This window comes from Strigops habroptila, chromosome 10 (assembly GCF_004027225.2).
Source record: "Strigops habroptila isolate Jane chromosome 10, bStrHab1.2.pri, whole genome shotgun sequence".
In the NCBI taxonomy this organism is placed as follows: domain Eukaryota; kingdom Metazoa; phylum Chordata; class Aves; order Psittaciformes; family Psittacidae; genus Strigops; species Strigops habroptila.
Window position 1 is genome coordinate 30,424,794 of NC_046359.1, and position 22,272 is coordinate 30,447,065.

At 47.5% G+C, this 22,272-nt stretch overlaps 1 protein-coding gene across 10 annotated transcripts in view; it reads right to left on the minus strand.

The window, feature by feature from the left end:
* The window catches only part of TTBK1 (tau tubulin kinase 1), an 81,379-nt gene extending 61,447 nt beyond the window's left edge, over positions 1 to 19,932 (minus strand). Inside the window, exons 1-6 of one of the 10 annotated variants that reach the window (XM_030499449.1) lie at positions 19,071 to 19,207; positions 18,542 to 18,733; positions 13,936 to 14,207; positions 8,175 to 8,246; positions 7,890 to 8,048; positions 590 to 737 (exon numbers count right to left, since the gene is read on the minus strand). In XM_030499449.1, the coding sequence (XP_030355309.1) occupies positions 590 to 737; positions 7,890 to 8,048; positions 8,175 to 8,225 (358 nt within the window). In that variant the 5' untranslated portion in view covers positions 8,226 to 8,246; positions 13,936 to 14,207; positions 18,542 to 18,733; positions 19,071 to 19,207. The other 9 variants (XM_030499450.1, XM_030499451.1, XM_030499455.1 and 6 more) reach the window with 9 other exon arrangements.
* Between the last annotated feature and the right edge of the window lie 2,340 nt (positions 19,933 to 22,272).

Here is a 22,272-nt window from a genome sequence, read left to right on the forward strand (position 1 = left end):
GAAACTTAAGAATAGTCACATAATTTAACATGATTCGAACCCCCCCGCTTCCAAAACTAAGAGACCTAAAATTAGTTCACATCCTCCTTCAGGACAGTCAGGTACATGAAAAATCAACTAAATGCCAGTTTCCTTATACTTCATGTTATCCACTTCTTGCACTCCTCTACTCAGTCAACCATTTTACTTGGACACCCCATCATTCTGCCAGTGCTACAGTCACAAACACTGTCCTGGTGCCTTGGGAGGCAATCAGCTACTCCCATTTCTTCATCAGATATTACTTGGTCTACTCCTTACTATCTAATCAGTGTCACTAGACTGCACAGACAGTGTACCACTGGTGCAGTTCGAGTCTCTTCATTGTTCCTACAGCCTGGCAGACAAAAATACTCCCTGTAGTTGGATCTCACTGCAGAGAGTAGTTAGACACTCTGCAGAATGTATTAGCTTTCTGAGCTGAAGGACTTACTGTAACATAACATACGGGTGGAAGCTGAAGAGAAAATGATTAACATCTGCAACTTCTGATTCTAATTGTTAACATGCACAGTGACTTTTAGCACTTCTGAGGAGTTTTCTGCTTTACCTTGCAGCTTTTTCAGGACGGCCACTTCCATCTTGAGAACTTGCTTGGGCTGCTGGGCTGATTCCACCTTCAAGGCCACATTCTCACGGGTCAGCAGATCCATTGCCTCATAGATCTCCCCAAAGCCACCGCCACCAATCTTCTTCAACTAGAAAAGGACAAAGAGGTTTGCTACCATGCACATGAGAGACATCAAACTGGCTCTCACAGAGCTAGGCGCTAGCTCCTTTACTGCAAGGGGAGAACAAACTCAGCTCCCAATCTGTGCTGTGCCTGAATCCCTTCACCGCAAAGCTAGGCAAAATTCCAGCTACCCACTTGACTGTGCTATGTATAAATTCTTTGCTGTAACAACAAAGAATAAGCCTAGCAAGTGATGACATGTGATACATTTAAAAGCAAATGATAATACCCCAATAATGTTCTTGCCAAAATTCAAGGCAAGACCCTTCAAGGAGATGGTAGCACCCCTATCTAGACCTTGGCAGATAAAAACTGTCATTCCCTCTCAGCAAACACATCTCTGCAGTAGAACACAACCATGGTGTTGGAACTAATGCTTTCAAGAAATAAGTTAAATGCAGTTTACATCTCATTCACAGGATTTTAAATACAGAACCAAACATCCACTGGGATATTTGACAAGATGCTGGACCTGCTCTGCTATTGAGGTCACTTCAGCGTGACATTCCAAAGAACTGCCCAAATGCATTACCTCAAATGTCATGTACAAGCCACGAATACATCTCCATTGTTTCTCATTCTCTCTTTCTCTTTTTAAAAACCTTAAACTGCACCAAATAATGCCTTTTATGTCTCTGAGCTGATTTGAAGACTGTTTCGCAATGGGAGGGCATCATTACATAGAAATCAAAACCATTTCAATTGACAAACTCAAAGCTAAAGATGTCCAAGTCCCAACGTATTTGATATGCACCTACCAGAGGCAGATCCTCTGCCTGTTCTAGAGCAGCGACTCACCCAGAGAGCAAGCTGGGATCCTCTGCCTTTCCTGGAAGGTGATTCCTTGATTCTCTTTTTGCAGAGACTTGACAGCATATGCACATACAGTTCCACATATGCATGTATAAGGCAGACTCCCAACATGCTGCAAGTGTCAACGTCTATGCCAGGAAAATCATTTTATATTTGTTTCTCTTGGATATATTTAAAGGACACTATGCTGCTCGGGAACAAATTCAGGTTTACAGCAGAGCTAGATCAGGGTTCCTTTGATCTGATTAGCACTTTGTCACTGAACCTAGCTGCATTCCTTCTTTTCAGCATGTCGTGTTCCCTCTGTTAACAACTGCTCAGGAAGCCCAGAGTGCTGCTCCTTTCCAAAACAGCAATAACATTTGAAGAAGAAAAGAAGTTTAAGTCAGGCAGATAGTCAAACATGTATCTTTGACAACATTTAATGAGGTTTAGATGATATTTTAGTGTCTTCTGTACCGCAGAAGGCTTGCCATGTGCATTTGTCCTGTTCGCTGAACAAAGGGCCCTGCCTTTCAAGGGCGGGCTTTTTTTCTTCTGAAGGTGACCAAAGACATTTGCTTTTCAGGCTCCCAGGTCAAGAAGATCAGCTCTGCACGAAGCAGGTATGAACAGCCTGACTGTCATCTCTAAAGCTATTTCTTGATAACCCTTTGAAAGGTGCTGTCCAGGGTCATCCTTCTCCTTTAGCTTGTTATTTTCCTCACAACTTTGCACTAGGCTCAACAGGCATATTCATGCAGTAAACAGTCCAATAACTAGGTCACCACGTATTATTCATAAATCATTACAGTGCAGTCCTACTTCTACTTGGAAATTTACACTGAGATGGCTATTACAAATCTTCCTAGCAAAACAATGCTGCATTCAGCATAGCAACAACATGCCAGCTAATACCTCAGCACTCAGTACACAAGATCTTCTGTTGCTAGAGGTATGAGCGACACAGAAGGGAAAGGGAAAAGAACGGGAAAAGCTGCAGAAGGCAAAATAGTTGGGATCTAGAAGGACTTTGAGGAAGATTAAAAAAGTCAGTGGGAAAATGGGTAACAGATCCAGGAAAAGTCAATAGTAATAAATGTAACACAGCAGAGCTGGGATGGAAAAGAAAGAGGCTACCCAAACATCTTGCTGGGTTGCAAATGAGATCAAGATCAGAGCTTCCGCTGAATACACACATTCCAGCTAATGGGTGCACCTCACTGCCCAAGAGCCCTCCAGCTGCCTCTGCTTCCTCACATCCTTTCACACCCCCTTATGGAAATTACTATGTGGCATACTTATTCCAGCACTCCAGATGGCCCTATTCATCATTACCACCAGCACTGCCATTCTCCTTGAATTTTCAGCAACATCAGAAGCCTCTTCTTTGTTGCAGAGCAAGATACCTTGCAACTCCGGGTCTTGCCTGAGGTCAGGGGCTTACCACTCATTGCTTGGGTAGTCTGCGAGTTCACTGTCTAAGGTGAACTCAGCACAGCCTTCTGCTGGACACAAAGGAGAGATGGGCATACATCACCCAAGAAAATAAATGAATAATGAAACCCTTAAACACAAAGTCAAGAAAGAGAAGGGAACATCTAACAAGAATCACCTAAGTGGTAATAGTGAGCCACTAGCCCATGCTAAGCCTTGCTGCTCCAGGAATATTCTCTTCTCACCCTGCTTCCTACCTTCCACCAGTTAATTTATTGTTAAGACTGGGACACAGGCTGACACCACCAGCAGGATCCATTCTATCTAACTGCATGAGCCTGTACATCAGCTGAGCGTCCAGGTTTCCATCACAGCCTGTGGAGTTAAGTGAAGCATTCATCTGACCAAATACAGCACTTGCACATAGACAATTAAAAGTAAGTAACCTGCCTCTCAGACACAATAGTCCTTTCAGCATCCCACTAACAGCCACACGACCATACAGCTCCTTGCAGTGCTTCTCCCATATGTTAAGAGGTTTCATGCCATGTTGGAATAAACTGCTACAGAAAAGCCACTCTACTCGGCCCCTCATTGTGGCAGTCTTCAACTAGGGGCTTCCAGGAATCCCCCACACTGGACTGTCCCTCAGGACTACTGATACAAACCCAGCCATATCCTGATGGAGAAAGCCATTCCTCAATGCCCCCCTGGATGTATCAGTAGTTACAGAGGGCACAGATGGCTCCCTTCAAAGTCTCCTTTAAGTATCCTGAAATATTTTGGATTTATCCTGAAACGACTTTGCAGCCTGATCCTCCAGAGTGTATTAAAACCCAAACCAACAAAACCCCAACACACAGCCTTCCCACTGAGCAGAAATCAGTATCTCAGAGGGACAGTTCAGAAAACCAAGGCAACACCCCCCCACCACTCCAAACAACCAAAAATAGAACTGAATTCCAAATTTAATCTTTTATTCAGCAAGCATGTAAGACACCACTGCTCTAAACAAAGTCTGCCTTCCATGGATACTAAGTCTAAACCTTCCCAGGAAAACACTCCAGGACCAAGGCATGAGAACCAGCGACCCGTGGTGAACTCAGCCAGGGTCAGGGCTGTCACTCACAAGCTTCAAACATTGACCAGGTCAAATAGTGGCAGCTGTGACTGGCTTTCAGGAGCACTTGTATAGTCACTGCAGTTCCCACAGCCCAACTCAGTGGGTTACTTGATCCAGAAATCATTGGAAACTTGATCAAAGCCTCACCTGACTTAACAAAAGGTGATGAAGAGTGGACCTACATTCACCAAACTCTCCATAGTCCACTCAACTTGCTTAGGAGGACTGGAGTTACACTGATCTCAAGGGAAAACTAACTTACATATAACAGGCATGAACTAAGAAGCCAATCAAAGAGAAGTCAACCAGCCACATCTTAAATCATCTGAAGGCATGCCAAAGACCACTTAAAGCAGTTCTTCACAGAGTGAGCCCAAAACAGGCCCCAAGACTGACAAAACACCTTCCTTGTCACAAGTTCCCTCTTGGAATCAGAAGTGGTCTTGGTGACCAAGGTAAGGTAAATGTCCAAAAAAGTTTGTGGGGCTTCTAGCAAGGTTTCCAAAATAAACAGGAGAAGGACAAGTGTAACTAAACCTTTAGCTCAAGAACCTGAGCAACCTGGAAGAAACCAAAGCATGGTTTGGCACCTGACAACAGAGCATACACGTGTACAAGAGTCACCACTTGTATTCAAAGCTCAGTACAGGAGCTGCCAGCTCTGTCTTGCTAATAAATCTCAGTCGTGACTCCCCAGTGCAAAACACTTAGGTGAAAAAGGGAGATACATCCATTCAGCCTTGACATCTATACCTAGTTCAAAGCAAGTACAAGTGAAGTTTGACTTTGTTCTCTCCCCTGAACAAAGCAGTTTACATCATTCAGAGCACGGGTGGATCAGTTCACCCTCTGGGGTCTCAGCAAAAGCCACATGGTTCCAGGACTGTCCAAATTTCATCCAGTCAAAGCATCAAACATATTGCAAGTAAAGAATGATGGTTCAAAAGAATACTTCAGGTCCAATAAAAGCATAAGCATTTCCTGCCCATGCCTTTCTCCAAAAACAAGGACAAAAACATCATTGCTGTCAGACAGCCAAACTTTACTGACTTGGAGTGGCAGGAAAATGAACTACAAACAGGCTAACTGCAGAGAACTACCATCTTCATTTGTCAAAGCTTTGTCAGGCAGCATCTAGATGGAGAGGAAGAAAGGAATTCAAGGAATACATTACATCAATCTAACACTAGAAATTGGCTCAATACTGGAAGCATGCCAGCACTAAGAACTACAAGGTCCAAGCAGATGCCCAGCCAGAGACAGTCACAATAGGAAGACAAATTACACAAGAAACCTGCTGGCAGCTGAACCCCAGCATCACAAAACTGCCACACACCTGCGTGATCAGGAGCCATCACTCACAGCAAAGCCTGGACTGTCCAGCTTGCATGCTATGGCTTAGCTTCAGGAAGGTCTATGATAAAAAGCAAGTGCCCTTTGATAAATTCTATGTGCTTGCAGCCCAGAAACCAGCCGTGTGCTGGGCTGCATCCCCAGAGTATGACCAGCAGGTCGAGGGAGAGGATTCTCCCCCTCTGCTCTGCTCTGGTGAGACCCCCCCTGCAGTCCTGTGTCCAGCTCTGGGGCAACAACACAAGAGGGATGTGGAGCTGTTGGAGCGAGTCCAGAGGAGGCCACGGAGATGCTCTGAGGGCTGGAGCAGCTCTGCTCTGGAGACAGGCTGAGAGAGCTGGGCTGGTTCAGCCTGGAGAAGAGAAGGCTCCTTAAGGGAGACCTTAGAGCAGCTTCCAGTGCCTAAAGGGGTGACAAGAAATCTGTAGAGGGGCTTTTGACAAGGGCCTGTAGGGACAGGACAAGGGGGAACGGCTTTAGCCTGACAGAGGGGAGATTTAGATTAGACATTAAGAGGAAATTCTTCCATGTGAGGGGATTTCTCCAGTTAGAGATAGCTGGTTTTGACAATACACCTGCACATTTCTGTATTTTCTAAGGCAGAATCAGTGCATGCAGCTTCTAGCATTCCCCAGTCACAGCTTCATGCAGCAGTGAAGTCACCAAATCCCCCATTTAGTGCCTCTACCAAACAAAATTAGTTTGAAATGTTCCCCTATGACCATAACTGAGCCTATTTTAGGCTATATTTTGAGGGTTTGGCACTTTTAAGACTTCTGCTGTTTCCGAGAACAAAGAAGAGAGGGAGGCAATGGGGGATTAACAAGAACAGAGCCAGGTGGAACTGTCCAGGGCACCAAAGAGATACAGGCTTGAGGCAAGTCTAACAAGAGGATAATATATTGTCTGAAGTGGGCTGTTGAAAATAACACCCACAGCCTGGAAGTGAAGCGAGCTCAAAGTTCTGAGTCTCTCTAGTCCTCTGCTCTTCACAGCTCGCTGCAAAGCTGCACCACAGCTAGTTAGCACAAAGAAATTACTTAGTGCTACTACTACAGATCACTTTCAGCCCAAACTAGCAAGGCTTCTGCTGTGAGTTTAATGATTCAGACACTGCTGGTAACCCAAGCTAAAAATGAACATGATGGCACACAAGGGATTTACATTTTTTTCAGCTTATTAAAAGCAAAGCTTTTAAAGCCAGAAAACAAAAACTCTCAGAAAACACATGCAGAGTTTAAAGAAGTATAAAGGTATATGATCCCTTCACGTGTGATATTCCAGTTTCTTTAACTGAGGTAATAATATGATGCTACCTCCCCTCCATCCCAGAGACCTCACTTTAGAACCAAAGAGAAAGCCTTACGCAAAGAGGAACTGCATCCTCTAAACAAATCTGATGGCAATGAAACACGCCCAGAGGATGAGATTCTCCTCATGTCTCTTCCACAGCATTCTTGCATGACTCTGGTCAAGCTGCTGAAGTCTCTGCTCACAAGCCATCATTAATCACATACTCATCTGCTGGGTGCCTAAGGCTAGACAGCCAGGTCCAATCTGTAGGAGTGATGAGCATGATGCATAGATGCCCATGATGTCTAATGGGGCTGTGCTTTGGTAATAAATATTAAGCAGTCTCTAAGAAATAATAAAAATCAAGATCCAACTCAATTTGAAATCCTAGCTGTAAAAGCAAGCTAATAGTTCTCTCTTGTGTCACCTGGTAAAAGCATGAATAAAACCCTCCAATATATATATGTCTGACACATACTACAGCAGTAAGAAATAGAGCTGAGTTTAAATGGCAAACTCATGTAATGAATTTAAGTGGATAGCAAGCTCTGAAGCCATACAATGAATATATAAAAGATGAAATGGCTTTTAATTCAGTGTGTCCCATCCAGCTTGCACGGCAGATGAGGCAACTGGCCCATGAAGAACTAAAACTCTCAACATGTGATGATGTTACTTGTAAAAGTAGCCTAATAAATTGACACAGAAGTTGTATCAACCAGCTAATCATGGAATTTCTGACTTTTGAAGTAGATGACATTCCAACCTTAAACATTTACCTTTAAACTATTTTATTGTAATGCAACTTATTTATAGGCATGCCTGTAGTATTCTTTGCCACAGTAACTCAAAATATAAGTTTCTTAATCAAAGATGACTCAGCCTGCTGCAAGAGCTCAATCCTGCCTAAAAATCCTCAGCAGGTTTAGTCTTCTCAAAATACCAGACGGTCTAAAAAACACTAGAGCAATATATTAACCATCTTCCTGAACACATCAAACCATACGCTCCTCCGTCACTTGCCAAACACCAGAATTAACTAGACAAGTCTCTATCTTACTACAGTAGGAGAAGATCTATTTGGGCTACCAAAGGAAGCACGAAGCTGGAACTACTCACCACTTTCCAGCGATCTTTCACCACGTAATTGGCCGGAAGAATGTCGACCTGCTCCCCTCCTCCACTCATGTTTGGTTCGTCCTTGATGACTGCTGCTAGGCACTGCATTTGCCAGCCAGAGAGTATTTTAGTAGCTCCCAATTTAAATGAGCCATTTATCTGGGGAAAAAAGGGGCAGGGGGAATGAATGACAACATTAGTACAGGTCACGGCAGAAGTACATGCTACACTTCCACGTTTTGCTCGTGATCAGATCCAGTCTCTTAGGAAAGAAGGCAAACTCACCTTGCAAACACCTGAGCTCACTCCATGCATAAACTGGGCAGACACAACCATGCTTCAAGTCAGCAGCACAAACTAAAAGGGTGACAATTACTGGCTACACCATGCAGGACTCCAGTGCTCTTGGGCCTGACAGCCAACAAGTCAGAGAGAATCCAATGCCAAATGCTGCAAGAGCTGTTATTGTTACCAGGCAAAAAGGTCTTGCTTCACAGAGCAGCTGCTGCATAGGCACTTTTTATGGTTTCCACTGGACGACATCCAACACAAATCAGAAAGGTTTGCCAGGTATTACATTCAATAAGCCTAAAAGCATCTGAACAGGATAGAAGGGCCTTTACAGAGCAAGGATTACAGACACTCTCACTGTGATGAAGAGCCAAGCAAAGAAGACAGGGATGGTTAGAAAGGGCTTCAGCCATGTATGAATTAGTCCTCCTCAGAGCATACACACAGTGCTAAAAAGGATCAAGTTAAAATACAGACATATCTTGTTCCTATGGGTTTGTGTTCTACCTCACGCCCCTTTTCCCTGCTTTTAGAGGGAGCTCCAGACAGCTTATGCTGCAAATTAATTTTGTTTTGAGGGTTTTTTGGTTGTAATTCTTCTACAAAAATGACTTTCAGATACACATTAACTCCACTTTCCTGGAAGAGAATGAATTGAAACAGGACTAATAAGATCTTCCTAATGCATTTCATCTCTTCCTGTAAGGTATTTTTCTAACTTTAGAAGTAGGCCAGATCTTTTCTTAAGCATGGACCTTTTATTAAGCTTTCCTGGCAGTTCTGTTGTCCTTCCCCCCCAAATATGAAATATTTTCCTTCCTAAAAATGAGGGTTACTGAGGCACTGACTGCAGACTTAAATCAGATTAACAACATAAATGCCAAATTGGAAAAAGAAGACTAGAGGTGATCATTCAACCACTACACTTCTTCAGGCTCCAAAAAAGGGAACAAGTCACCCGTGAATTAGGAGCTCAAATAAAGTGCTCATTCCCTAGCAATAAAAGGGCTGAGAAAGAAGGACAGAAAGTGACCAGCATGTAGTGTGCACAAGGAAGCAGCAGACAGATGTGCGTCAGAAGCGCAAGACGGAGGATGATCAAACATCGTCTCAGAGAGATCTTCTCAAAAGATGTTCACAAAAGGGGATTTCACTCTAGATATAGAAGGTAACTACATGGAATAAAGCAGCACCAGACTAATGCAGTAAGAGGGCTGCTGAGATATGTTCATATAATCCGACATCTGCTAAAGGACAATCAAAATGATAGAAGAGAAAGAAGAGGAAACTGAATAGTAAAGAAATTCAGAAGAAAAGTGCTGCACAACACTGAATTCTCATAGAAAGAGTTCTGCACCTGTAGCAGCCTTTTCAGTCTCCAGGTACTAAAAGAAGAAACTGCAAAGCTCTCCAATGAGAAAGTACCTGCTGTGTTTGGCAGCAATGTTGGTGCTTCTTCCTCCTAATGAGCAAGCCTAATGCCATGCCCAGGCTACATTATCCTCACCAGAACACCTGAACTGAGCATCTCTAAGCTACCAGTGAGTTTTGCATATGCTGTGCACCTCCCTGCAGACTGCACAGGAGAGAGAGAACCCCTGTCAAAACCAAAGGGTAGCTTTTTTCCCCGTTAGTTAAAGGAAAGTCATTTACAGCCTGTCCCAAACCGTCAACATTAACACACTGGTACAAAGGCAGGTATGCCCTCCGTACTCTTGCAGGTCTCTTGGCATCATTTCATCAAGACAAGTACAGCACAATGCAGGCTCTGGACTGCAGGGGATAAAAAGGCAGCTCAAGATCCAGGATGCAGGGTGGTAGTAGCAGCAAAGACAGATAGGAGGAAGTTTAGGAGTTTTCCAGAAGAAATCTGCCACGATTTTTCCACTTTGAAGCAGAACACTCAAAAGCATGCATGGTGCATGATGTACACATTAGTGATTCTCTTCATCTGGACTGTAGCAACAGGACAAGGGGTAATAGGTTTAAACTTAAACAGGGGAAGTTCAGGTTAGATATAAGGAAGTTCTTTACTGTGAGGGTGGTGAGGCACTGGAACAGGTTGCCCAAAGAAGTGGTAAATGCTCCATCCCTGGCAGTGTCCAAGGCCAGGCTGGACAGAGCCTTGGGCAACATGGTCTGGTGGGAGACGTCCCTGCCCATGGATGGGGGTTGGAACTGGATGATCTTAAAGTCCTTTCCAATCCTAACCATTCTATGATGCATATGCATAGCAAGATTTCAGTCTAGTGACTGCTGGTGGAAAGTAACCCTGAGGAGTCACTTCAGAGGAGACACACAGCATGAAAGTCTATAAGCACTGTCCAAGCTACGCAAGGTAGAGCTGCTTTCCCTGGTGCACTATTCCATGTTCCTTTATCAGTGTTATAATACATCTGTACAAAGTAGAGAATGTGTCTGTTATTTAAAGGAGTCACATTTTCGCTGGCATTGAAACAGACCAAAATCCTCCTTGGCACTCCCATGAATTACAGCCATTTGGCAATAGGGAATTACAGACCTAAGTTTATGGATATGCTCTGGTATAGTCAGAGTGAAACCAAACCAGACAAACCAAAAGCCAATTGAATTACAGCTTGAGACAAATTTCAAGCTGTTTTAGATCACAGCAGCAGCACAAAGCAGTGTTAATATATCAAAAGTTTATTCCTGAGGGCAAAAGGGATGAAGTTACCTTTGTGCAGAATAAATAGCACATTTAAATCATGCTTTTAACTTATGCATTACTGTAGTACCTTTAAAATCAATAAAATACAGTGTCAATATCGTTTGACCAGCATCAAAGCCTGCAGCCAGCCCTCTGCTAGAGCTGGATTTGCTAATGTAGCTACAGAAGGAAGGTGGTGAAGGATGGTCAGTGAGGGAAAGGTGAGGCACTACCACCTCCTCCCCAACACACAGCAGAGAGCGTAATTTCTGCATGTTAAATATTAAGTGATGTTAAAGGTAGCTGGAGGAGAGATGGAAGGATTCTCTCTCTCCAACTCAGTAAAGCTGCTCCTGATTCAAAAGCTGACCAAGCATATGAACTTCGACATATCTGCATCACTCTTAGCTTTAAAATGTACAGACCATAAGAATGTAAAGATGCACCATTTTGAAGATAGTGACTGAGAAGACAAGAACTTTCAGGCTGTCTTTTCCTGTAGGACATGTACAGGTTGTCAAGAAATGACTGTACCACTCTCCCATGAAAACAGGCAAGAGAGCTGAGCAATCCTAAGAGACTAAAACTGGCTTCCTAGAAATAGGAATTGAAGCAGAAATGAAAGCAGCTGTGAGAAAGAAACAGTGACGACAGGACCAAATCCTGTCTCTTGGCCAACCTCAGCGTGAAGAAGTGTGAAATCAGTTCTTGCATACTGCCATCTCTTCCAGCCCATACTGGAGAATCTTTAGAGTTTTATAAATTTAGTCTTGACCTTGAAAAAGAAATCTAAACCCCCCATGCTTAAGCAGGTCAATAATCCCCGCTATAAACTCTGACATGTTGGCCTGCTAGCTCCTCCTTCTATGTGCCATCAAGGTAGTTCCAGTCAATAGCACCCACAGGTAAATGGTCTCCTTATTTTTAAGGCACCTTACAAAAATCTGATGCGCTATAGCCTGAAGAAGAGAAGGCTCCAGGGAGACCATATAACAGTCTTCTAATACCTATAGGAAACTAGAAGAAATCTGGAGAGGGGCTTTTGACAAGGGCCTGTAGGGACAGGACAAGGGGGAATGGCTTTAACCTGACGGAGGGGAGACTTAGATGAGACATTAGGAAGAAGCTCTTCCCTATGAGGGTGCTGAGGCGCTGGCACAGGGTGCCCAGAGAAGCTGTGGCTGCCCCATCCCTGGCAGTGTTCAAGGCCAGGTTGGACACAGGGGCTTGGAGCAACCTGCTCTAGTGGAAGGTGTCCCTGCCCGTGGCAGGGGCTTGGAACTGGATAAGCTTTAAGGTCCCTTCCAACCCAAACCAGTCTGGGATTCTATGATTTAGCCAAAAGGAAAATCAAGGCCGGGCAGAGAAGCATGACCTGGATAGGCAACCATAACAAACTTAGGAGGAAAGCCTGCAGAATTTCAGTGCAAGGCCTGAGGTTGTAGTTAGTGTGGCAGATTCTTACATCAAATGCCTTGTTCACACGTGTGCTCATCAGGAGATAAACCAGACCAAGCAAAAGTAACTTCATACAAGTTGTTAAGCTGAAGAAATCTTCGCTGCAGATGCTAAAAGCTTACATAGATTCAAAAAGTGACTTGACAAATTCACTAAAAATAATAATAGAAAAATCCATTAAGCAGTTTCATACAAATATTCCATCTTTAGCTTAGGAAGCTTCAATTCACAAATCACTAAAGGTGGCAAAAGCATTCTGCAGAGTCATTTTATGTGCTTTCCCTGCTCTTATTCTCTACCCTATATACCCACTCTTAGCCAACTTAGGACAGGATACTGGCCTAGATGGACCTGTGATATGACTCAATATTGCCAGACTTGTGTTTTTATCAGTTACTTTCAGAGGAATGTGTGTATATAATATATATGTCTCTTTTATCCCTTCAAGGAGGTCAGAGACCAAAAAACAATCAATCAAGAAGTCTCACATACACAACTCAGTTCCCTACGTTATGATGTTCTCCTTCATGCAAACAACATTTTAAATAGCTTTATTGGAAAAAAAAATTATTTCCTAATTTAAGGGGATCATAGCACTCTTCAAATTAAACTTGGAAAAAAAAATGGAGCATTCCCTGTGGAAATTCCTTACATCTATATGAGATCTTTCCTATGATAGCTTACTTCAGCCCAAATACACCATGGTGGCAGTGCTCAAAATACAGCCAAACAAACATCAAGTTGAAAACTCAGAGGCAAGATGGTTATTAAACAACAGAACAAGGCTATGGAGATCTGTCTCACCATCTTACTAAAGGTCCTGGATTATCTTAAGTGTCTTAATCTCACTGTGGAGGAACTGCAATATCCCATTTTATTTCAGGACACATCCTCACCTCTGGAAGCCTACAAATTAGAACAATTAGAACAAGTGAAGTTTATTTAGACTGCTGTAGCCCATGACTCTCTTTACCTGATCAAATTCCCCTCCATGAACACAGGATCCACCTTAAGAGCAGATCCCAGTGCTGTTTTAGAAAGCTGATGCAAACTACAAAGCTCGACATCTGCAAATACAAAAGAAGTAACCCCAGTAAAGTGCAATCTAGAAATCAGATCAATCTCTTTGCCCAATACATGCATGGGAGGAACAAACAAAAAACCACTTGTAAATAGAATTTAAGCATAACTTAGCTGTTCCCAACATGAACTTTACTGGCATTAAGGCAAAATGAAACAGATGGGGTGAGGAATAAGAGGAGACTATAGCAAGTAGGATTGAGAGTGCTTCAAAGGAAGAAAGAAAACCAGTGGAGTTTCCAAGTGCAACTGAGCATCAGGAGAACTGGGGCTCAGCTAATGGCAGCATTAACTGCACACACTCAGTGTTCCTCACTGTTTTACAAATGTCATTTGCTTCCAACACACAACACCAATTATGAAAATGAAATCTCTCACATTAAAAGAATCAAAAATCACCCCTTAAATCTTTGTATAAAGAAGTTGTACCATGCATTAGCATTCTGTTATTAGGGTAAAAATGCATATGACAGTACAGAAAACAAGTTGGTTAAAAAAAATACAGCACAATGGACTAAAACAGCCCCTCAGCCCTGGAATACACCATACCTCCTGCTGAACTTGAAACAGCAATGAAAAACAAGTCATAGGCTGTTAGGGTAGGTCTGACAGCAGGAGCTCGCAAGGTTCTGAATCGTTCCTTGAAGACACATCTCCTCCTTCATTGCCTGCCACTGCTGTAGCCAACCCTGCTTAGGGAGCAGGCTCAGCTCCCAGCAGCTGCAGCTTAAAGTCTCCTCAGGGAGATATTCTTCTCATAGGCATGCAAGGGCACCATCAGCCTTAGAAATTCTGGATTTGCTATTCACAGCCTTTCATTTCTGTAAAAAACAAAACATCTAAAGGTGAGGTTGCAAGGCACTGGGACTGGTTTTCACCTTTGAAAGGTTTGTGACCATTAAGGAGTGATGTAGCCATGACTGGGAAGAACAAACAAAACAAACCAAACAAACACCCTCAAAAAAAGCTGCAATCCAGACAGACAGGTCCAGATTCTCTGCTAACACAGGACATCCACGAAATATATTAAATATGATAACAGATGCACCCCGAAAGAACTCTTATGGCTACCTGGTTGCACAGCCAACTGAATGTCTTACTGCCAGCACAGTGACGTACAAGTAACAGCATAGGACTTAAATAAAATAAGCCAACCCCTCCAAACACAATTTCATCCCTCCTGGCAGTTCATGTGATCCTAATCCTCTCCAACTACATCTCAGCAACAAAGCTAAGCAAATAGGGAGCAGGAGAGGTTGAGAACAAAGTCTATTACCTTCTATCAGTCTCCTTGACTGAGTTGCTCCAAGTTTTGATCCAAGCAGAAAATTCAACACCAGGAAATCCCTCTAATATCATGTCCAGCTTAACCTCTACTAATTTAACAGGCAAACATTATGGCAAACAATGACAAAAAACCCAAAACCAAAAGTCACATTTTTGGGTGCTTGGACACTAGTGAATGGAAGCTGACAATCAATGGAAATACCATTACATCGCATTACCTACATCCCTTCCTCCATAAAGCCGATCCTGAATCCACAGCTTCAGGTGCCTGGTTAGCCAATATAAAACCCTACCTTCAATGAAGAGCAACAGTTCCCCTCTCTCCTGCAAGCCCTGAACCTCTGCAGGCAGGATTCCACCACAGGGCAGTTCAGTGACTTGTACCAATGGAAAAACTGTTCCTCTTCCTAATAAGGTTATTTCCTTGGCTTAGAGCCCCTTGAACTGGTTCATTGTAGGGTCAAACACAAGTGCCAGCACAGTGAAGGAGTGGTACTTCAGATCCATTTCAGCTGCTGGCTCACGTTCAGGCCAGCTGAACATGAGCGGCTTGCGCCCAGGCAGCCAAGAAGGCCAACAGCATCCTGGCCTGTATCAGCAATAGTGTGGCAGCAGGGCCAGGGCAGAGATCATCCCCCTGTACTGGGCACTGGTGAGGCCGCACCTTGAACCCTGTGTTCAGTTCTGGGCCCCTCACTACAAGAGAGACATTGAGGGGCTGGAGTGGGGCCAGAGAAGGGCAACGGAGCTGGTGCAGGGCCTGGAGCACAAGTGTGATGAGGAACGGCTGAGGGACCTGGGGGGTTTAGTCTGGAGAAGAGAAGGCTCAGGGGGGACCTTATCGCTCTCTATAACTGCCTGAAAGGAGGATGGAGCCAGAATGGCCTCAAGCTGCTCCAGGGGAGGTTTAGACCGGATATTGGGAATAATTTCTTCCCCAAAGGGCAGCCAGGCATTGAAACAGGCTGCCCAGGGCAATCACTGTCCCTGGAAGCGTTCACAAACTGTGTAGATGAGGCCCTTAGTGACATGGGTTAGTGGTTGCCTTGGCAGTGCTGGGGAATGGTTGGACTTGATGATCTTGAAGGTCTTTTCCAAACTAGCCAATTCTATGATTCCCTAAAACTAGTAACTGGCTACAAGAGAAGAAAACACACAGGAACACACAACTAGTTTTCACAACAGAGTGCTGTCACCACTAGGGTAACACACCTTACGTACATACAAGCTTATTCAGGATAACATACAAGAAGACTGACAAACTGCAGACTGCAACATCAAGAAAGGTCTCACTAGAGCAAGCATGTTGTACATGTCCTCTGAGCCTTTCATTTAGCATCATCTCTTGGTCACTGGGCAAAAAGGACTGGAGCAATACAAGGCTTCGGCCTGAGCAGTTGGGTTTATAATCCTATCATCAAACCTTTTTCGCTTGACATCAACTTCTCCTTATCCCTTTTGCAATCTTTTCATAACCGATTGGTAGCCCACCACATTTCACTACAATACAGCCTCAAGGCTGACCATGAGCCTCCCAATATTTACTGTCACACAGGCAGCAAGGAAACTGCTTCCATCTGTCACGGCTGATGCTGGATCTCTTTCCTGAGGCTGGACTGCCCCGTTTCTTCAGAGACAAGGCAGTTTGCACCCACTGGCATTACCTTTGCTTCCTGTTGTGCCTCTACAGCTGGAGCCAACCCATGAGCTGCAGTATGTCCCTTTCATATTTTTCACCAAATTAGAGATGACGCAGCTTGACACCCAAAGGAGAGGGTTTCTAAGTACATCTTATCTCATTACCTCTACAGTCCGTCAAGCTGTCAACATCTTCCTTCTTGACTACAAAAAAAGACCCTTTCCTATGTGAACAGCTCTTGAGTAGTGAAGACTTAATGGAAAAGAGTATGGAGCTGGGTAAGACCAAAAGGGATTTGAGTGATGAAAAGAAGCTACTGTGGCATTTTTTTTCTTCCCCCCATCAAGTCTAATATGATGTATTGTCTAGTCTCCAAGAAACAGAAAAGTTCATGTGAAAAAAGACACCTGAAACACTGAGCTCAAAGTTACTCTGCTATTGCTGGATTGTTTCCTACGTTTTTGGGGGATGACTGTCGTGGGTCTCAGTGTTATACACAGGCTGTGTGTGGGCACTGTGGTAGAGAAGACCAAGAGCTGGTCCTGCATGACACAGAGGCCTGACACTGCCTGATTTGTTGCTGGTGAGGCTCTTACAGGTGAGGGAGTCTCAATGTGGGTTCAAACGCACAGTTCAAAAATCCCATCATCTCCCTCACCTCCCAGTTCTCCTTCCTAATGCTCCAAAAGATGCCCAGCAGATTCTCCCATTCTTCCTCTGCCCTAGGCTTCATAGTTGGTGGCCTTCCATATTCTTCTCTCCCAAAGCAATCTTAACCTTTACTCCATTCGGACAGTGTCCCACAGAGACATTAAAGGGGATTTCAGGATGTTTCAGAAGAATACCCAGTTTTTACTTATTTTTGATGAAAGAAGGGGAGGGAAGCACTTGTCATGCCCATTCTATATCTTATCCCTTTTAGCAAATGCTTCCACAATCACTCCAGCAAATATTGGGCTGTGCCTTGCAATGTTCAAAGGAGAAGATGCCAACAAAGCCAATGATCCTTTAAAAATGAGGGAACAGTTTGCAAAACCCTAGAGAACTTTATAGGAACGTCTAGAAGGCCTTATATTCTGTCTTCTGCTCCATTTTCAAAGTGAACCAATGTTACTGGAAGGTCATGATGGAGCACTGGCAAATGAATCTAACCTAGGACCTTCCCAGGATGGGGAACCATTCCTGCAGAATTAGTCTGGACCCATGAAGACATACATAAATAAGACCAAGGCAGAAAACAGACAGGACACAACTGAAGAGCAAGATCCACAAGAGTAGTGGGCTACCTAATAAACTAAGGTGACACGGCAGTCTGATTTGTCTCATCACTCCTGCTTTGGAAAAAGAGCATCAACTCCATCAGAGCAGAGATCCATGCTGCCTGTTGCACTGTAGAGATATACTTTGGCCTTCACCACCAAAAGCTGGGGCTGGGATGGAGAGGGAAGGGGAAGGAAATCCACACATGGATGCCGCTTCATTATCATCAACCCTGGGGAGCAGGTGAAACAGATTTCCTAACCCCAGAGTCCTACAAGGGAATGGTAATTACAGTGTTTTGCTTTGCCAGTTGGAGAAGAGAAACTTGGCTCGTTCCTGGAAGAATGAGGTTAGCACAGAGCACGCAAAAGCACACGGAACACAAAAGTCACAGCAGTGGACACCACATACATCACTCCTGAGCATCGCAGCTCAAGTTTCTGATCCCACATACATTGCCATGAGAATGTTGTGAGCTGGATGATCACTGGCACACAAAGGGAGAAAAGCTCCCAAAGTAACACCTAATTCCTCACCTACCCCTCTTACACTGAGAGATACACTGTGGTGAGCAGCTACAGGTGAGGCAGTACTGACACACACCGCATCAGTCAGAGCACCTGAATACAGCGCCTGTAAGCATTAGTGTTGGGAAGCATTAGCACACTCTACCTCACACACAACGTGGGGTGAGATTTCCCTCGTACAAAGAAGTTCTGAGGCTGAACACCACCGTGGTGACCCGCTGAGAAGTTTGCTGCTAAAAGGCAGTATTTTCAGTGGCAGTACAAGAAATATAAAGAAATTCATGTGCAATGATAAGTTACAAAGCCTTTCTTTCTCTCAAACTGTCTATACTTCCTCCTTGCAAGCCTAAGGAAATTCAAACACACAGAAGACAGATTTTACTATAGAGCTGGTCTGTACTGCTCAGAAACATGATACGAACAGGTACTGAAATCTCCACACCTCGAAACACACACAGAGGGTCTTGAACTTGGCATGCAAATAGTTCGGTAACACTGACAGAGTGGCAATGTCACTCCACCGCTTCACAGAGCACACTGGTTCCTCGGTAAATACAAGATGCACTTCAAGGTCACCGTGTTCATCTTGAAAGCTCTCAGTGGGTCAGACCCAGGTTACCGGATACCTCCTCTCCTGGTGTGCAGGGAAAGCAGAATGGCTACAGTCACATTCCCCAGTGCAAACTTGGGACACCACGAGTAATAAAGACACAATAGCAGGAGACCTGCAGGAGACTCTTCAACACATACCGGAGTAAAACCTCCCACCCCGTGAAAGCTCAGCAAGGAGAATTCCCAGCCTCAAACCTAGGCACTGAGGAGCAATCCCAAAATAATGCAATGCAAACGCTCCCACCCCAAAACACCTGCGAAGCTTTGTAGCATTCAGTTAACCCGAGCGACACCCGGAGGGATGCTCGTCCCCTCGCCCCGGCCGCAGCCTGCCCTCACCCTCCGGGGGTTCGCCTCACCTGCGCCCGCAAGCCCCGGCCGGCAGCAGGGCCGCCGGCTGCCTTCGCACCTCAGCCCGCACCCTGACACCGGGGAACCACCCGGCGGGGCCATTCCCGCCTCGGCGGGGACTATCGAAGCGTGAGGGACCAGAACACCTCCGCTCAAGGCGCCCGCGGCAACACACGGCACTGCCGCCGCCTGCACCCCTGCGAGGCCACCGCCCCGCCCCGCCCCACCCCCGGCGGGCACCCCCCGGGCCTCGCCCTGAGCCGCGGCAGCCCCGGCCCGCAGCCGCCCCGGGCAGGAGGCGGAGGGCACGGGGAGGAAAGGGAGGAAGAGGAGGAGAAGCCGCCGCCGCCCCGGCCCCCGCCGCCCTGCCCCTCACCTCCGGCCGCCCCGCCTCCCCCCGCCGAGGAGGTGGCCGCGTCCGCCCCTGCACTGCAGCTGCCGGCACGCCGCCCCCCCCCGCCGCCCCTCTCGGCAGATGGTTCGCCCCACCCCGTCCCGCTTTCTTATTGGCGGTGCAGTCCCGTCACTCCGCTTCGAGCCCGCCCAGCCCCGCGGGCATGCTGGGAACCCGAGTCCTCCGCGCGGGACCCTTCCCCATGCGCAGCCGGCAGCGGGCGGAGCGGCGAACTACAGCTCCCACAGTGCCCCGCGCGCAGCCCCGCAGCGGCGCAGCCCGGCCCGGCCCGGTGCGGCCCGCGGCCCCGCGCCTTCCCTAGCCGCCACCGGGACGCGCCCCCCCGGCGGCAGTGCCCGCAGCGGCCGCCGCGGCCCGGCCCGGCCCGGCTCACCTGGCCCCGCCGCCGGCGCCTCCCGCTGCGGCCGGCGTGGGCAGCGCATGCCCCGCGCCCCTCAGTGCGGCTCGCCGGGCTCGGTGCCGCCGGCCCGGCGCGCTGCGGCTGCGGCTGTGGGGCGGGACGACCCCGGGCGCATCCTCCCCCTTGGAGCCGCGGCGGGCGGCGGGATTTGCCCACAATGCACCGCGTGCCGCACCGACAGCATCAGCCTGACATCACCCGCGGGCCGCCCCCGCCCAACGGGACCGCCCCGGGACCGCCCCGCAGCCACCGGGCACCGCCACCGGGCGCCGCACCGCCGGCACACGGGGCTGGGCGCTGCAGCTGCCGGGACACGGGATGCTGAGTACCGCCCCGGGTCCGGGACTGGGACCGGCACCGGCAGCATGACCGCGGGCATTGCCAATACGAGGACTGGTGCAAGGCTCATCTCTGCGCGGCTGGGACCTGCACTGGCATAACCAGCTTGCGGCTGGGCACAGCACGGTCTGACTGGGACCAGTGCTTTGACTGGAAGCAGCACTCCTTGTCCTGGGACTGTCTCACCAGGGCTGTTCCACAGAGCCTGGGACTGTCACAGCGTAGACCTGGGCACTGAACTGATGGGACCAAGGCCAGAGTCAGCACATCAGCTTGGGGCTGGGCATTGCGTGGCACTGGGACTGGCAGCAGAGTCATCCCCAGCACTGCTGGCCTGAGGTTTTGTGTTCTGGTGCTCTAGGGCCAGGACCAGCTCCAGCACCAACAGCAAGGGTCTGGTGCCCTACACTGTGCTGTGAGTGCCAGCACCAGCATAGCCTGGGCTGGATATTGCACCGGGTCCGCCAGCATTGCGCCAGACACTGCACCACCAGGACCAGCACAGTCCCCATCCTGCCCTGCCAGGGTTGGGAACAGGCCCAGCAGCCACAGCTGGGCACAGCTCCGTCACTACCAAAACTGCACCACATGCAGAAATGGTTCATATAAGTGAGCTATAGAATCATAGAATCCCAAACTGGTTTGGGTTGGAAGAGACCTTAAAGCTCATCTAGTTCCAACCCCCTGCCACGGGCAGGAACACCTTCTACTAGAGCAGTTTGCTCCAAGCCCCTGTGTCCAACCTGGCCTTGAACACTGCCAGGGATGGGGCAGCCACAGCTTCTCTGGGCACCCTGTGCCAGCACCTCACCACCCTCAGAGGGAAGAACTTCTTCCTAATGTCTCATCTAAATCTCCCCTTTGTCAGGTTAAAGCCATTCCCCCTTGTCCTGTCCCTACAAGCCCTTGTCAAAAGCCCCTCTCTAGCTTTATTGTAGCCCCTTTAGGCACTGGAATCTGCTCTAAGGTGTCCCTGGAGCCTTCTCTTCTCCAGGCTGAACAAGCCCAGCTCTCTCAGCCTGTCTCCAGAGCAGAGCTGCTCCAGCCCTCAGAGCATCTTCGTGGCCTCCTCTGGACTCACTCCAACAGCTCCACATACGTGTGATTCTGTGATACCAAAGCCAGGAGCTCCACGCTGTGGTAATGAGGATGCTCGCAAGGCTGCCAAGCAAAACATGCATGTGTCCACTTAGAGAGACTTACGCCGTTTGGAGCAGAGAGGGGACAGGGGTATGGCACATGGCAGTGCATGAGGGCGCAATGTGCTTGCTACATACCCAGGTGCACAAGCACTGTCTGTGCACGAGAGCTGGGCACATTTGAGGCTCATGTCTTGGCTGTGCTGACTCTGGCAACAGTGTCCAAGCACATGGTGATGGCCATCAGTTGGTGGTGGAGTGTTTCTGTGTGTGCTGAAATGCGTGGCTGTACCTGGGCTGTCTGTGATGAGAAGGGTGCGTGCAGGGTGCACCTCTGTCTGCCTGTCTGTGCAGGTGATGTTCCTGGGGCTCTGTGAGCACAGAGTGCATCTGCAGGTGACTCTGGGGGCACAGAGGGGTTGCTCACAGGGCTGTGTGTACACAGGGATGCTTTTGGGTAGGTGTCTCTCGGGGTGGAGAGTAACTGTGTGAATGCTGCGTCTGTGCCAGGGCTGTGAGGGTGCAGGCATCTCTTTTGGGGTGCAGGGTGCTCCCAGGGCCCTGTGAGTGCAGGGGTGTTTCTGGGTATGGGGTGCTCCCAAGGGTGCCCCAGGGTGTCGGGAGCTCCTGGGACAGTCCGGGTTTAGGGCTGTCTCTTCTTGTGTTCCTGCCCAGGTTCAGGGCTGTCTCTTGGTGCAGGATGCTCCCACGGCTGTCTCTTGGTGTGGGATGCGCCCAGGGGTGCGGGATGCTCCCAGGGCTGTGGGATGCTCGCAGGGCTGTGGGGTGCTCCCAGGGCTGTCTCTTGTCGTGGTCCCGTGCGGGTTCAGGGCTGTCTCGGGTCCGTGGATGGGTGGGAGCTCCCGGAGCCGCCCCGCCGGTGCAGCCCCTCCCCGCGGGCGGTCCGTGCCGGGGCG